Below are 17096 nucleotides of genomic sequence, written 5' to 3' on the forward strand. Positions count from 1 at the left end.
CGAGCATGATGCACTTACTAGGTCACAATGTAGTAAGATCTCCTCGTCGAAAGTGCTAGAATGTCCTGATATAGTTGACCTAAAAGTAGGAGGGACACACACACTGATGATGAAGGTACAAACAAGTGTGAGAATGAAACAGGTGAGGATATGTTGGCAGTCCATTATGCATGTATTAAGCAGAGGCCAATGATCTCCTATAAGAAACTAAAGGATAACCTGTACATAACTCTGGATGAACAAGATAATCTTGACAGTACAAGTTATAAGAAAGGAAGAGCAATTAGAAAGGATGCAGGGCCTGTTTTCTTGCCTAAGCGTACGTTAAAAGTTAGACCCAGGCGAGATGGAAGGGTCATTCCCAGAGGATTGAGGGACGTCTAAAAAGAAATTTAACTGAAAAAAATTTTTTTTTCTAGAAAGAGGTGGTGACCTTTGTTACATCCTGAATGAAGAACTTTTAAAAAGAAACAATTCATTCAGGATTTAACAAGTCAGAAATATCAGCTGAGAGAAAAAATATATACAATGAATATATAAATATAAATATAATAAAATATACAATTAAAATATAAATATAATAAAATATACAATGAAAATATAAATATAATAAAATATACAATGAATGGGTAAATTAGATGTAAACAATAGTCCAAAGGTCATGGGCAGGCATGAGGCATTTGCAATCTTGGAAAGCAACGCACATTCGTTTCCCGGAAGACTCTGCTCGAGATCACGCGATGTGCCGAAATTCCCGCGAACGAAAGAAGAGCGGGCGGGAAAAGATCACAGAAAGTAAGAGGGCGCTATCACAGCTAGTAACAGGGTGCTAAAATGGGGGGGGGGGGGGAGTGAAGGGAGAATAAAAAGGGTTTGCTCTCCTTTCTCAATGCTTTTTTTCATCTATTTTGCTGGATGATAATTCGACTTCTCCCGTGGACCGGAAGTTCCTGATGGTGTTTCTTGGCGATAGTACGATATTGGATGGTGTGCCTTTCCCTTCGATGCCTGTTCTTCTGGCGGTACTAAAGCGTGAGATGTCGGCATATGCTGTCTTCGCTCCTTCGCTGAAAGGTCCGATGGAATAATATCGCGGATGTATCCTATGAACCGGCAATAGAAACAAGGATGGCCCGAAACAGATCCAGAATTGATGCGGTAACAATGCCAGGTGCAGAGTATAGCTTAATCTGATGACCATAGTAACCCACCACATGGACGCAGGCTTATGGAAGTATCAAGAGGTAATTCAAACAAAGAAGGACAGTTCAGACGGACCTGGAGATCCTGCCCCAAGAAATGGTAAAGTACATATTTTGTTGCATAATTACCCAGTCAGTAAAGGGGAAAGATCATTGTAGTGTAATTATCGAGTACGGACAGTATTTAAGAACTTTTAAGTGATTATTTAGCAGTGGCTAATGTCCATAAGACAAATTGTCTGGAATGATTATAGATGATTATGACTAGTTTAATGTGTAAGACTAACATAGTAGATAGAATATTGATTAGAAGTATATAATGGGTATATTATGTGTGTTTAATCTCTAACTTAAAAGGATTTATTGTTCATGCATTAGAGTATTAATCAGTTTGATACAGTTTGATTTAGCATGTCATTGAACTAATTGAAAGTGAGACTGATCTAAGTGTATATGTATGTCTTTAGATTCCAATAAATATGCTTTTTCTTTTATACCTGAGTTTTGCCTGTGATATGAATCAAAACTACCACTCATTAATCTGAACCATAGCGGGGGATTGAAAGAAAAGTATAACATGTTGTTATAGAGGTTACAACTGCAGACAGAATTTACTTAGCAACAGTAAAGCGTTTGATTCATGAGTTTAAGCACTAAATTTATTCACCTATGTGCACCAAAAGTCTGGAAAAGTCTCCCTGAATAAGAGGCCCCTCTATTCTAAGATATTGGCTGGCGCAGCTTTAAAAAATAAAATTGTCAATATCTGAAGAGGAGACGGCCCAGAAAGAAATTAGACGATTCATTTCTTTTAGCAAGGAATAACCTTTAACAATCAGGGTAAGCACGTGAGTAAAATTAGGAATTGGCTAGAGATATACAATTTGCTTTCCTTATAGAATGAACACGTAAGAAGTGACACAGATATTAGAGTCAGGGAAATTTTGTAAGTCTTGTAGTCATTGTAGAGAGGTAAATTCATATTCATAAATTCATAAATTCGTTACTTTTCCCTAAAAATTATTTAGGGAAAAGTAACGACTTAACAATGGCGTAGACGACGACATAACACTGTTTTCTACGTTCCCACTTTCAACAACGATATTACTCTCATGACCTGAAACACACTTTAAATCCTCACATTCCTTACACTTTCTGCACACATTCACTTCACTATCATTGTCTAACCAGACTCCAACTGCTCTCCTCAAAGCATACATTTTACAAATGGTACACTGAATAAAATCCTTTATATTAAAATTTTTGGACAAAGATGGCGATCTGGACACCATTGTATTCCTTTTTATTGGTGCCATGTGAACGCTAATAATCGTATTTATCAAATTACTAGTTGAAATAACTCAGAAAACGCACAAAAATCACACAGACACGCTAAGATACAAAAAGTAAATAATACTACGTAAGATTCAAGCAAATTTACCAATTATTACTTAAAATAATACTTATCTGTTCAGGGGCTCTCTACAAACACTACATGCCATGAAACCCTCTAGTGGCCAACTAGATTGATTTCAAAGTTCGTGGTAAAAAAAAATCAACCTTCAGAATTATTGGAAATTAGTAATAATTTAGTTCCTTTTACTGAAGACAACGTTTTGCTATTATAGTATGTACAGGACGGTCAAAGTGTTTCATGTGATGGAAGTGATTTAATTCCAGTCTTACACAAAAGAATGCGGCTACTGTCAGAAAGTGACAGCCTATACAGTAGAACAACTGCCTTCTTCTCCTTATCTGTCAATGTACTCCTTGTCACAGCAATGCAATGTGTCCTCTAAACAATAGCCCACTGTTAATCACCTCCAGATTCCAAATCTCATCCATTTTCTTGCAGAGTACACAGCCTTATATATATGAATATATTTTAATATGTAATCACAAGAAATGATAACATTTTACTTACAAATGCTACAGCTTGCCATCATCAGTGTTGGAATGGTATTGCAAAGCAGAATGCTAACAATGTATTATTTCTAATGGTATTAGCTGCATGTACATATCATTTAACATCAAGATATGAATACTTAAAAAAAAAAAAAAAAAAAAAAAACTAGTGACTAAGGAAAATGAGACTTTTGATAAAGACATACAATCATTTCAATTTAAGTTCGGGTGGTGTACTAAGGCTCTGGCACTTTCCTTAAATAAACATTCACATTAAAAGCAAAATCGATGAAGTAATCAGGTTCACGACCAGACGATTCTATGTGCAGCATCTGTAATGCATTGTGCTAAGCTGGACTTCTCAGGTTTATTACAAGTGAGGTAAGATTGATGCTCCTGCATTTGATTTTCCACAAAACATTTTTATTTATTTATTTTTTTGTGATTCCACTCACAAAAGGTTAAGCCTTTTCTTTTCAAGCCACTTCATGCCTCCAAATGTAGGGTGGTGGTCTCACACTGGGCAATAAAACTCATCTCCCACCTAATTTGTCCAAAATAAAAATTCATCATCATCATCATACATATCAAGGATTTAGGCCTAGAATGGCCTGTTCCGGCCTTATAAGTCATCGTTGAATCGTTTAAGAGGACATCCTGGTTTTCTTTTTCCTAATGGCTTGTACTTTAAGGCTTGTTTTGGTAATCTTTCTGTTTTTATTCTTTGAACATGTTCCATCCATTTATGTTTATATTTTTTAATTTTTTTCTATTACTGGTTCTTGGTTTAATTCTTCCATAATATCTTCGTTTCTTTTTTGATCAAATAGGGTATACTTTGCAGTTTTTCTCATAAATTTCATTATGTTGGAGGTTTAATGGATTTTTTACAACACTCAAAAAGGATTAAAATAGAATTTAATACTTCCTATATTTCATCCTAGTCACTAGGACATCTACGGGGATTACAAAAACAATTAATGTAACATGCACACAAAAACTTACAATACTAAGCCCAACCACGTGGGTGACACTAAAGTCCTATCTAGGTGGAGCGCCCTCTAAGGGCGGTCGTAGGTGGCCTGGAATGTAAGGTGGGACCTCTGGTGATGAGTGTTTCCCAAATCTTCGGAAGCTTAATGCAACCGTATTTATTTAGATTTGGTTGGTTTCTGAGAGCTGCTGCTGCTTCTAAGAAAAGTCTCTTTTTCTTGAATTTGCTGTGGTGGAGCATGGTGGTTTTCTTCCATGATTCAAGTTCAAATTCAAGAAAGAGAGACTTTTCTTAGAAGCAGCAGCAGCTCTCAGAAACCAACCAAATCTAAATAAATACGGTTGCATTAAGCTTCCGAAGATTTGGGAAACACCCATCACCAGAGGTCCCACCTTACCTTCCAGGCCACCTACGACCGCCCTTAGAGGGCGCTCCACCTAGATAGGACTTTAGTGTCACCCACGTGGTTAGGCTTAGTATTGTAAGTTTTTGTGTGCATGTTACATTAATTGTTTTGTAATCCCCGTAGATGTCCTAGTGACTAGGACGAAATATAGGAAGTATTAAATTCTATTTTAATTCTTTTTGAGTGTTGTAAAAAATCCATTAAACCTCCAACATAATGTCCTCACAGCACTTAAGCCTCTACACAAGAACTCATAAATTTCATTTCTGATGTTGTTAATCTTTTTTTTTTTTTTGTTTGTTTTATTGTCCAGATTTCGCTTCCATACATTAAGACCGGTAGGGCTAATGTATTGTATACTTTTAGTCTGGTTTGTTTTTGAACTAGGTTTGGTTTAAATATAGAGTTAATTACACCTGTTATTTTTAAATATTTTGCAATTTTTTACGTTTATATCTTTTTCATTTTCATATGTGATCATACATCCTAGGTGATTAAATGAATTCACCTGTTCTAAGATCTTGTTATCTATTATATTTTTGTTCTTGCTGAATCTTGTCCTTTAAAGGCCATAGTTTTTGATTTTTCTGTTGATATTATCATACCATAATTTTTGGATATCTCATTTAGATCTAAAATAGCTTTCTGTAGTTTATCTTCAGAATTTGTAATTATTATTTGTCGTCGGCAAAGAGGAGAGTGTTTATGTTTACTGTAGAAGAAAGTTTAATTCCTTGATGTAAATTTTTATTCCATTTTATTATTATTTCATTTAAGTAGATATTAAAAAGAGTTGCTGAGAGGGGACATCCCTGTCGGACCTCTTGGTTTATCTCTCTCGTATATGATAGCTCGTGATTTAATCTTATTTGTATTTGATTATTTTCATATATACTTGTGATAGCTTTTAGGATATTATTTGGTATTTGTCTTTCTTTTAATATGTTAAATAATATGTTTCTTTTAACTTTGTCAAATGCTTTTTCAAAGTCAATAAATGCAATATGTGCTTCTAAATTGTATTCTCTTCTTTTCTCTATTATTTATTTTAGGCAGAAGGCTGGGTCTATACATGATCGTCCTTTTCTAAATCCATTCTGTACTTCTAAAATAAAGTTTTCAGAATATTTCATTAGTTTGCCATTTAAGATTCTGCTATATATTTTGTAACAGGAATTTAGTATACTGATACCTCTATAGTTTTTAAGGTCATCTCTATTACCTCTTTTAAAGATAGGAATCACAATTGCTTTTTTCCATTCTATTGGGGGGGGGGGGGGGAAATACCAGTTGAATAAATTTTATTTAAAAATAATAAGAGTCTTCCTTTGAATCTTGTTCCTGCGTATTTATATAGTTCTGAACCTAGCTTATCTTCTCCAGGTGATTTTCTGTTTCTTGTTTCTTTCAGACTGATTTCTAATTCTTCTTCAGTTATTTCCTTTTCATTTTCGTTAATTGTTTTCCAGTTGTCTTTTTTAAAATATTTGTCTGTCCACAGTTCTGTGTAGTAATTTAGAAATTCTTCTAATTTCAATTCAGTGTTTAATTTTATGTTTTCTTTGGTATCTGCATTTAGGTGTTTCAAAATCTTATATACATTGGGTCTTATTTTATATAAATCATGTTCTAAATTAGAAACAAATTTGTTCCACGATTCTCTATGTCTTTTTCTGACTTCTCTTTTAGCTCTGGCTCTTATTCTTTTATATTCTATTTCATCTTCTAATCTTTTACTGCTTAACCATTTGTGAGAGGCTTCTTTTTTCTTTTTGATTATTTCTTTCATTGTATCATCCCAGATCTTCAGTTTTTTCCTTTTATTGAATTTTTTGGTCTTTCCTAAGCTTTCATTTGCTGCTACATTTAGTATCGTTTTTATATTAAACCATTCTATTTCTATTTCTTCATTTTGTCTAGATATTGGTTAATTCTTTGTTCATATAGCCATTGTACATTTGTGTCATTCAATAGTCTAGTTTTATAAACAAATGTTTCAATTTTTCTTTCTGTTCTTGTTACTTGTAGTTATTTAGGTGGTAATCTTAATTTTATTTTAACAAGGAAGTGGTCACTGCTTATTTCATATCCTCTGTGAGCTCTAACATCTAGTGAAAATTTTGATGTCTTTTCATTTAGTATAAAGTAATCTAATATTGATTTCCATCCTCTAGCTGCCCAAGTATATTTATGTATGTCTTTATGTTTATAGAAGGAATTCATTATTTTTAGGTTATTATAAACTACAAAGTCAATCAATTTTTTACCATTCCTGTTTAGAGTATGTTCTCCATGTATTCCTATATTATTATTAATTTTTGTGTTTCCAGTTCTTGCATTTAAGTCTCCTGCTAAAATTATGTAATCATTTTTATTTATTTTATTATATATGTTTTGTAGCTGATTATAAAAATCAATATTATCTTGTTCTCTTCCCTCTTCTGGGGCATATAAACCAATTATTGTTAAATAGCCTCTATCTATTTTTATTCTAGCTTCTATTATTCTTTCATTCCATAATTTATAATGTTTTAACTGTTTTGAAAGGGAGTTATGAATCCAAATCATGACTCCTGCTTGTGCTCTTTGGTCTCTGTCAACTCCACTGTATATCACATTAAAATTTTCAGTTCTTATGGTTCCTTTTAATTTCTTTTTTTTGTTTCAGTGATTACTGCTATTTTAAAATTTCTTTCATTTAATAATTGGTCTAATTCTATTTCTTTATATGCTATTCCTCTTGCATTCCAGTTTGCTATGTGTATTATATTTTGTCGTTTCCATTTTTGTTTTACCTTTTCCATTCCAGGGTCGTTTCCTATAGATTCAATCCGATTATCTTTTTCTGTCAGCTTACTAGTAGAATTATGTTCTCCATGTCAGGGGACTAGCCTGATGATGGAATAGTTCAGTGGTAGGGCTGCTACCTTAAGGCTTCTGAACTAGCCTTCTTCTGAATTTAAACCCATAAGAGGAATAGGGTATATTGAAGGGGGAAAGAGTAGATTATAGAGGAATTATAGTAAGATTTATAGAGAGGGCATAGTTGTAAGGCCAGAAATGAAAAGATCCCATGGCCCTCAAGTACTCTAATAGCATAGGGGTCATAAAATAAGAGTTGGCTGATAAGGCCTTATAGGAAAGATTAAAGTAAGTGGATCTTCCTCAAAGTGGTAGAAGGAGAGGATAGATCCAGCTAGGGGGTCCATGGGAGTACTGCTTCCCTTACAATCAAGATGATTGCTCCTTATTGCCCTGTTGGTCCACGAGTCCTTATTCAGTATATTCGGACCATCCCATCATATATACACACACGCATGCGCGCGCGCACACACACACACACACACACACACACGTGGTGGGCTCCCCTATCCGCCACCCAGGGGAGACGCACTCTCTAGGGGTTACAGGGTCCCCCCGAGAGAAAAATAAAAATTAGAATCATATTTAAGGAAAGTGCTGAAGCTTTAATACACTGCAGGAACTCAAATCAAAAATACAGGATCGTCTCATTCTCCTTAGTCACTACTAGCTTTTTTAAGTATTATACTCATATCTCAATGTAGTCACACCATGTGTACATGCAACTAATATCATTTGAAATAATCCATTGTTAGCATATGTACAACCATTCTTACATTGATGATCTGTTAGTTTCATGCCAAAATATTTAGAAGTAAAATGTTATGATTTCTTGTGTCCATGTGTTAAAAGTATATTCATTATTATTACACAAGTACCTCCAAAAACTAACTTATATATCTCTGCACACTAAAGTGCAATACCCTGAACTTACTACAATCCCACTCATTTGTCCAAGCTAAAAGTCTATTCAAATTTTCCTGAAGGGAATTAACATCAGCAATGCATTTTCAATTCTCCCTAGCTTTGCATCATCAGCAAACCGATGAAAATCCTCAGTCAATTCACGTGAAATATCATTAACAAATATGTTAAACGGCATAGGAACTTGAAAACAGAATCCTGCAGCACAGAGCGGTTACCTTTCTATTCTGAGACACAGTCCTGTTATATACAACTCAGTGATGTCATTCAGAGAGCCAATCGTGAATCCATCTTCTGCAGCTTGTACCCTAACACATCAATGATAATTATCAAATGCTTTTTAAAGTTAAAAGTCCAAGACAAAGGATTTGTATTGCAAAGTCCAAGTCCTGGATTTGTAATTTTATTGCTGATTTTCAGCCAAATTTGTTACAGAATCCTGGAGACTTGCTGAATTTGCATATCAGATGTAGCTATATGCATAGAGCAAATAGCTAAGTCTGATATCTCCAATTCTAATATCAAGTTTAATGCCATTTTTTTTTTTTTTTTTTCATAATGCAATCCACATAGATGATGAATAAGAGTGGAGATAGTGTGCATCCTTGTCTTACACATATTTTCTTGCCTTTTCTAGCATAAAGCTTACTTGGAACACTTGATAGAGAAATTACTCTAATTCTCACATTCAGGCTTATTTCCCTTTTTATAAATGATAATTATGAGAGCTCTACTCCAATCATCTGGAATTTGATCCTCTGGATTATACACTGTAGACACTGCAAAACTGTTATATATCTCCATATTTTCTGGTAAGATATTTTTCCACATTTTAGGCTTTTGATAGCCTTCCCTGCTTCAAGTAGATGGAACCATTATGTGCATAATGACTGATTAAGACAAAAAGTGATGGGGGAAGGGGGAGATTGTTCCAAAGAAAAGGACAGTAAAGTACTGAGGGAAAAAATGCTGACATATTTTTAAGCAGCAGTGCAAAAAATTGCAAACTAAAGCAAATAGTATAAATTTTAAGCTTAAGTAGTTTAAGTCTGGCACTGTGCAGTGTAGTAACTGGCTGGAAACTTTGGGTAAAGTTATGCACTGTATAGGATCAGTTAACAGCAATTCAAACAAAAGGAAATTGTTTGATGAAAATGATTCAACTTGAATATGAGAATACTGTGTAAACACTTGAATAGATAAATAAATAAATAGCTTAATGATCATAGAAATCAAGTTTCTTATCATTGATAATGGATGGTTATTTTTTATCTGAAATATTTTGTTTTTAATAAGATCAATAAACTGTTTATTTCTCTCTTGTTTAAGTGTCCCTTCCAGTATTAATTATGTTGCAAGTATTCTTAAAGTGCATGGTAAACATAGAAGGGTTAAATCTCCAGGGTGTGAGTAAGCAAATTCACAAATATTTCCAGTTTCATAAATTGTTGGATTTTCAGAGATGAAACTGGTGAGAAAAAGGACATACATATTAAGGATTCCTTTTATAATAATGAGAAACTTTCAGATTGCAACCTTTTGCACCACTAAGCACAAAAATATATCTGCAATAGAATATTAATTTAATTATATCAACTGATGTTACAGCCTCTTTGGACTTCTTAGAAAGCACTTCCAGTAAAACCACAGTTAGGCTAGATATTAACAATTTGTCTGCCTGTGCACTTCCTTCAGCAGTCCTGAAATGATAATTGACAACTAAGGGTAAATATCAGTTGCCCACCTATTAGGAGTAAAAGAGTTCTGCCTACTCTCCTTGGAAATAAAAGGCTAATTAGTGGTTGTGGTGGTGGGGAGTTGTTTGTCAGTTTGGAGTTTTTTTGAGTTTGAGCACAAAAATCACAAACCAGAGCATGTGTTGTTACTCTGGCCAATGATTGTATTGCCTTTCATATCCCATCTAAGCTAAATTAAACTTTATCAGAGTAGACTGCATATGGTTCCTTGTGAACCATTAGTTTCAGTTTTCAAAGTGTGTGTGTGTGTGTGTGTGTGTGTGTGTGTGTGTGTGTGTGTGTGTGTGTGTGTGTGTGTGTGTGTGTGTGTGAGTCAGAATCATTTCCAATGCTTCTTTGGGCTTTCCAATGCAACTATTATATGAGATGCAAGCCATTTTGGTTTACTGCTGCCTAATAATGCTATTATTCATCCTAATATGGAAAGCTAAACCTAATATGTTCACCCTTACATAACAATTTTGCAAGTGCTTAGTAGAGATAAGAAATGAAAGACAATATGAAAACCGGATCAATGATGCTCACATCTGACTTTGTTGGCAAATTCTGATGGTTAGTTTTGCTTGAAACTAGTCTAAGTTTTTTTTAACTTTTTGAATGACGTATTTAATGTTCTATATATTTGTCAGCTTGTAAATATGATATAAATCTAATCCTGAAAGAGCAGGCCAAAGAGCCTAAAAACTAGCAGATGCAAATAAATTAGTACTATACTGTAGATATATCTAATTTCAGAGAAAATAATCACAAAAGCTTTCAGATAATTGTTCTACAATGGATTTTAGATTTATTTTCATCCAAACCATATAATCTTTGCACTCACTTTGATAAACTCCAACTTCAGATATTCGGGCATATTATGATTCTTGCATACTCTAAACACATTGCTGATAATATCCTCAGGTGCATAGCCTAATTTCCATAGATGTGCCATTATTTTATAAGCATCATCAAGCTTCCCAAGAACACAATTTTGCAGCATATCCTTAACAAGTAATGGATGAGGTTCGTCACAGACCTAATAAAACAAATAATTTTTAACATTTTTATCAAAATGTTTTAAGATGAATTTAAAAAAAAAAAAAAAAGCTTAAATAAGTCTAATAATTTTTTTTTCACGATAATTCTATACAGAAGTTTCTGTTCAGCTTATAGTATATCAATATCATATTAACCTAATAATGTTATTGTTAATACTGCTCTATGCCACACACATTATCTTTAAACTAGCTTTACTCTCTGGTGCCTTTCAGCTATGTTTGCATACAGTTGTTCATGACAGTCTGATGTTCCTACAATCCTAACAGTACCCACATGACTGGCTGGAGATGGCAGAAGAGAAGCACTTTGAAACCTTTTTTTACTCATTTCTTTCTTGCTTCATGTAACATCAAGTAGCTCATTATACATTTCACTCTGATCTGATGTGATGAGATACTTATCATGAAACATTAGTGATTTATATTAAATTCCTTATTTTATTATGTAAATTAAAGATGCCAAGAAATTATATTCTTAGTTTCATCCTTTATCCAAGTATATGTAAACAAAGTTTGAGCCTGAAGTAACTTCAGCAATGAGCAACTTCTATATAGAGGCTAAAGACTTTACATCACTTGCCTTAGTATTCCATAATACAAAGCACATATCCTTATGGACATGTATAATGCTATGCATTATGGGAGGGTCACTACCCAGATTGATTTTGACCTTTATTGAGGTGTCATCAATGGGAGCCAGACCCAGAAGTGATACCAAGGTTGAAGTAATTCAGGTCATATTTCCATGAGTAGCCAAAAGGTGTCATGCTTTATTAAATTAAAATACTCTGGATTAGAAATAGATGTTGGAAGTTTTTCCACTTGGTTATACTATAAATTAAAGATGCCAAGAAATTATATTCTTGGTTTCATCCTTTATCCAAGTAAGCAAACAAATTTTGTGCCTAAAGTAACTTCAGGACCAGGCAGTTACTTCAGGTGCAAATTTTGTTTGCTTACACTTGGATAAAGGACGAAACCAAGAATATAATTTCTTAGCATCTTTAATTTATAGTATATCCAAGTGAAAAAACTTCCAACATTTTATTATGTAATTAACATGTACGAGGGTGGTCTGAAAAGTTCTTGGCCTCAACCATAGAAGGCAACATTATCAGTAAGTTTTTTTCCTAAGTTGGTGCATCTGTAATAAGCATCCATATGTAACTGCAAGTCATTCTATCAAGTAGTTTGTTTTATACAGCTATCTGAAGCAAAAGTGTTGTCTGTGTCCCTTGAAATGGAAAAATTTAGTATCGTAAGGTTATAAAATTGTAAAAGAAGGTTTAATGCCAAAAGAAATTCATTTGAATCTCATAAAAGTTTATGGGCACTCTTCTCCTTCATTTTCTACAATTAAGAAATGGGCTGCCAAGTTTAAACGTAGCCATACCAGCCTTGAAGATGATCCACGTGAAGGATGTCCAAAAAATGCAACATCAGAAATCATTGTTCAAGTGCACGATATGGTATTGGATGGCGGCGAGTCAAAGTGCATGAAATTGCTGAGACTACAGGCATTTCAAAAGGACGTGTAGGATATATTTTGCATGAAGAATTGCAAATGAAAAAGCTTTGTGCAAGATGGGTGCTGCGCTTCTCACAGCAGATCAAAAACGCACTCGCATGAAAATCTCTGAACAGTGCTTGGAGGTTTTAACAAGAATAAAGCTGATTTTATGCATCAATTTTTTACTATGCATGAGACTTGGATTTGCCATTACATACCAGAATCCAAACAGCAGTCAAAACAGGACAGAAGTTGGTTCCATCAGCAGAAAAGGTCATAGCATCAGTGTTTTGGGATGCTAAAGGCATTTTGTTTATTAATTATCTTGGAAAGGGTAAAACAATAACCAGGGAATATTATTCAAATCTTTTAACCAGACTAGACAAAAAAATTCATGAGAAAAGACCTGGTTTGCAGAAAAAAAAATCATCTTTCATCAGGACAATGTACCTGTCCATAAAGGTGTTTTGGCAATGGGAAAATTAAGGGATCTGCACTATGAATTGTTAGAACATCCATCCTATTCCCCAGATTTGGCTCCCTCTGACTTCTATTTCTTCCCAAAACTAAAACTCTTCCTTGCTGGTCAGTGTTTTTCTTCGAATCAAGAAATGATTGTAGAGGGGTATTTTGCAGATCTTACTGAGAACCACTGCAAGGATGGGATAATGGTGCTGTGGCATCGCTGGAATAAATGTATTAGCCTTAAGGGAGATTATGTCGAAAAATAAAAATAATTTTAAAATTATAAATTTGTTTTTTCATTGTTTCATTTATAGTTTGAACTTCAAATTTTGGAATTCACAACATGTCGATTTTGTAGTGAGTGCATCATCATGGATAGGAATCTAAATCATTCTAACTAATAAACAAAATTAAGTTATATATAAATATGATTAACTTACTCTCCACAACTGACTATTAATAGGTTGGATATAGAGAAAAGAGGAAGAGGATTAACAGACAGACTCTCGTTAATAGCATTTAAAATAAATTCTTTAACACTTCTTATTTTCAATTATTTCCAAGATGCAAGTTTCTGGGAGAAAAATCTCTAACTGCTGCAACAAAGATAAAGTAATTCATCAAGTAACTGGTGGAAAAAAAAAAAGCCTAGAAAATGTTCCTCTATCCATCAACTAGAATTGAACCTCTAATGGGCTTTTTTTTCCCATTTGGCAGTCTGTTATTATGCAAACAAAAACTCTGCCACAAGGCTAGGGGGTATCCTTCTACTATTAACATTTGCTTCATGTAAAATTCACATAGAGAGAGAGAGATCACACACAAAGATGAAATTAGAGAAATATTGTTAGGTTATAGTAAATTCAGTTGGAGACTTAATGGATTTTTTACAACACTCAGAAAGGATTAAAACAGAATTTCATACTTCCTATATTTTGTCTCAGTCACTGAGATATCTTCAAGGATTACAAAAAAAACTAATGTAACATAAACACAAATAACAAACAACACTAAGCCCAACCATGTGGGTGACACTAAAGTCCTAACTAGGTGGAGTGCCCTCTACGAGCAGTTGTAGGTGACCTGGAATGTAGGGTGGGACCTCTGGTGATAAGTGTTCCCCAAATCTTAGGAAGCTTAATGCAACCGTATTTATTACGATTTGGTTGATTTCTAAGAGCTGCTGCTGCTTCCAAGAATAGTCTCTCTTTTTTGAATTTGCTGTGGTTGAGCATGGTGGTTTTTTTCATGAGATCCTATGGGTTGTATCCAAGACATGGTCAGCAATGCCTGACTGACCATAGTCGAGGTTGCAGATGTATGACTTACGTTCCTCCAGGTGGATGGTTGCTGATCTGCCTGTCTTTCCAAAGTACGCCAGCTTACAGGAATAGGGTACTTTATAAACTCCAGGCACTGAGAGAGGAGGGAACTGATCTTTTGTAGAACGGATAAGGGTATCAAGTTTGCAGTAGGGCTTAAATGCTGTTTGTCAGTTGTACTTGTTTAAAATCTTGGCTGTTTTTTCAGATGTGACATGGATGTAGGGTATGGTGATGGCATTTCTAAACTCTTTCTGATGAGAAGACCGGGGAATGGGGGAGGAACTGATTTTCTTTTGATACTGTGATCGCTGTAGCCATTGGAGAGGAAAGTGTTGTGCATGTGGTCAAATTCAGTTGTAAGGGCGGTTCCACTGGAACAAAGATTGTGGGCTCTCTTGGTAAGAGTTTTAATAATGCCATGTTGTTGAGCAGGTGGGAGAGTTTGTGAATGTATCTGCTTGTGTGCGTGGGTTTTCTATATACAGTGAAGGAAAGTGTACTGTTAGGAAGGCGTGTAACTAAGGTGTCTAAGGAAGGGTAAACAATTGTTCTTTTCCCTTTCCATCATAAACTGGATTCTTGGATGTAGGCTGTTGAGGTGACTAAGGATGGAGTCTAATGTGTCTGGACCATGAGGCCAAATAGAGAACACATCATCAACATAATCTTAGCCAGATAGAAGGTTTGAGAGGGGCTGAGACTATGGCTCGTTTTTCAAAATCTTCCATATAAAAATTGGCAAAAAATACACGGATAAATTCAGTTCTTAAATTCAAATTCAAGAGAAATGCAAACAGCAGTAAACATCAATGCTTGAGGTAAAATCTATCAAAAGCTTGAAATATGAATGTGAAAAGTCTGAAAGGCAGCTGTAGTAGATGATATTCAATCAGAAATACTCAAATATGGAGGTATAAAATTATACAGTGGCTACACAGCATAATTCAGGAGGGCACATCAGAAGGGCAAATTCCAGAATTGGAGTAGAGAATTCATAATTCCAATCTGTAAAAAGGGGAATGAAGCTGAATGTGAGAATTCTCTACTAAGTGTTCGTGGTAAGATTTATGCAAGCATACTTGAAAAGAGGTTGAGAAAGATTGTGGAAGAGAAACTTGGAGAAGAACAAGCTGGGTTCAGGCCAAATAGAGGTTGTCAAGATCAGATTTTCGCTTTAAGACAAATAGCTGAGAAATTGTGGGAATATGAAAGGATCTGTACTTATGTTTTGTAGATCTGGAAAAGGCAGATGACAAGGTGTCCAGAGAAAACTTTTCAAAACACTACAATTATATGAGGTGAATGGAACATTATACAGATCAAATGCATAGTCTATATTTAAGTTAGTTGTCAGTAGTTAGAAATGAAGGAAATACAGGAAGATGGTTTGATGTAAAGTCAGGTATAAGACAAGGGTGCACACTATCTCCACTGTTATTCATCATCTATATGGATGATGAATAACACAACGAGGTGACCACACCACATCAGATTAGCTCCGCTCACAAAATGATGTTCCTTCCTCATAATTTCATTTTTAATATGATACTGCTTTTAATGCCATCTATTCACTCACCTAATTTTTCTCAGAATTTTCACGTACGTTCTTCTATCTTTGATTAACAGCTTTTTTTCTACCCTAACTCTCAGATCAGCAAGTTAAAATTTTAACACTGTGTGTGTGTTGTTTACTGTTAATTCGGTGTTCTTGTAGATAAGCTAATATGTTGGTTAGACATACTTCTAATTTTTTAGGAAATGACAACGTAAACTAAATTATTAATTATAAAAACTTTAATTAATAACTACCTATATTTCGGCAATGTTACATTGCCATCTTCAGGGATCACAAAACAATGATATATGCATGCAGGCACTCACACTAAGCAAATGAAGCTGAAGAAAGGAAACTCAAGTTGGTCCTAGAGTCCTAAAAAGTCCCCCCCCCGCCCCTACAGCGGACTAAATTGGGTTGTCTTGGCCATTGGGCTGATGTTAAATTGTTAATTTCTGTCTTATTCCATATAAATTTATTGAACTGGCTCCTCAACATAACAACTCTGCTTATTCAATTGTCTATTCCCATATTCAATTCGTCATCTTCACTATAAATTGTGCCTAAATTTTACTTGTTCTATAGTTTCTCCATTGAGAATGCAGTTAAACTTTAATATGTTCCTGCCTATTTTGATAGTTCTGGTCTTTTTATTGCTAATTTTCAAGCTAAATTTGTTACAGCTTTTATTCAATTTAGTTAAATAATCCTGGAGATCTGTATTAAATTTCTTTAAGATAAAGAAACAAAGAAAAAATATATATAGAACACAACTTCATCTGCAGAAATCAAAGATCTCTGGATATTTCTAATACTGATATCACATTTAATGCCACTGTATTTCATAATGTGATCTACATAAATGATGAATAAGAGTGGAAATAGTGTACAAGCATACCTGGCACTTAAGACTGGTTAGGTTCCAGGCCACTGTCATAACTTGAAGCAATGCATTTTTTTTTTACTTATCAAAATGCATGTACTGCACTTAAGTCTCTCCATACCTGAATTTAGCTATCCCTTTTTCTAATGAGAAGTGTTCACTGGTGATTAGTGTTCTAATCAGAAGTGTTCATTTTTCACTTTGCCCAGAATTTTCTTTTTAATCACAGTAACGACAGTAGTGCACACAAAATCTAGCCTACGGCCTA

At 34.4% G+C, this 17096-nt stretch overlaps 1 protein-coding gene across 1 annotated transcript in view; it reads right to left on the reverse strand.

Annotated features, from left to right (window-relative positions):
• Positions 1-17096, reverse strand: part of RfC4 (replication factor C subunit RfC4) — a 115168-nt gene that overhangs the window by 20794 nt on the left and 77278 nt on the right. Inside the window, exon 10 of the mRNA XM_090400393.1 lies at positions 10874-11068. Coding sequence (XP_090256519.1) covers positions 10874-11068 — 195 coding nt within the window. The remainder of the gene's footprint in view (positions 1-10873; positions 11069-17096) is intronic.

The sequence above is a fragment of the Typopeltis vanoorti genome, chromosome 11, assembly GCF_054136105.1.
Source record: "Typopeltis vanoorti isolate ZY-2024b chromosome 11, IOZ_Tvanoo_1.0, whole genome shotgun sequence".
Classification (NCBI taxonomy): domain Eukaryota; kingdom Metazoa; phylum Arthropoda; class Arachnida; order Uropygi; family Thelyphonidae; genus Typopeltis; species Typopeltis vanoorti.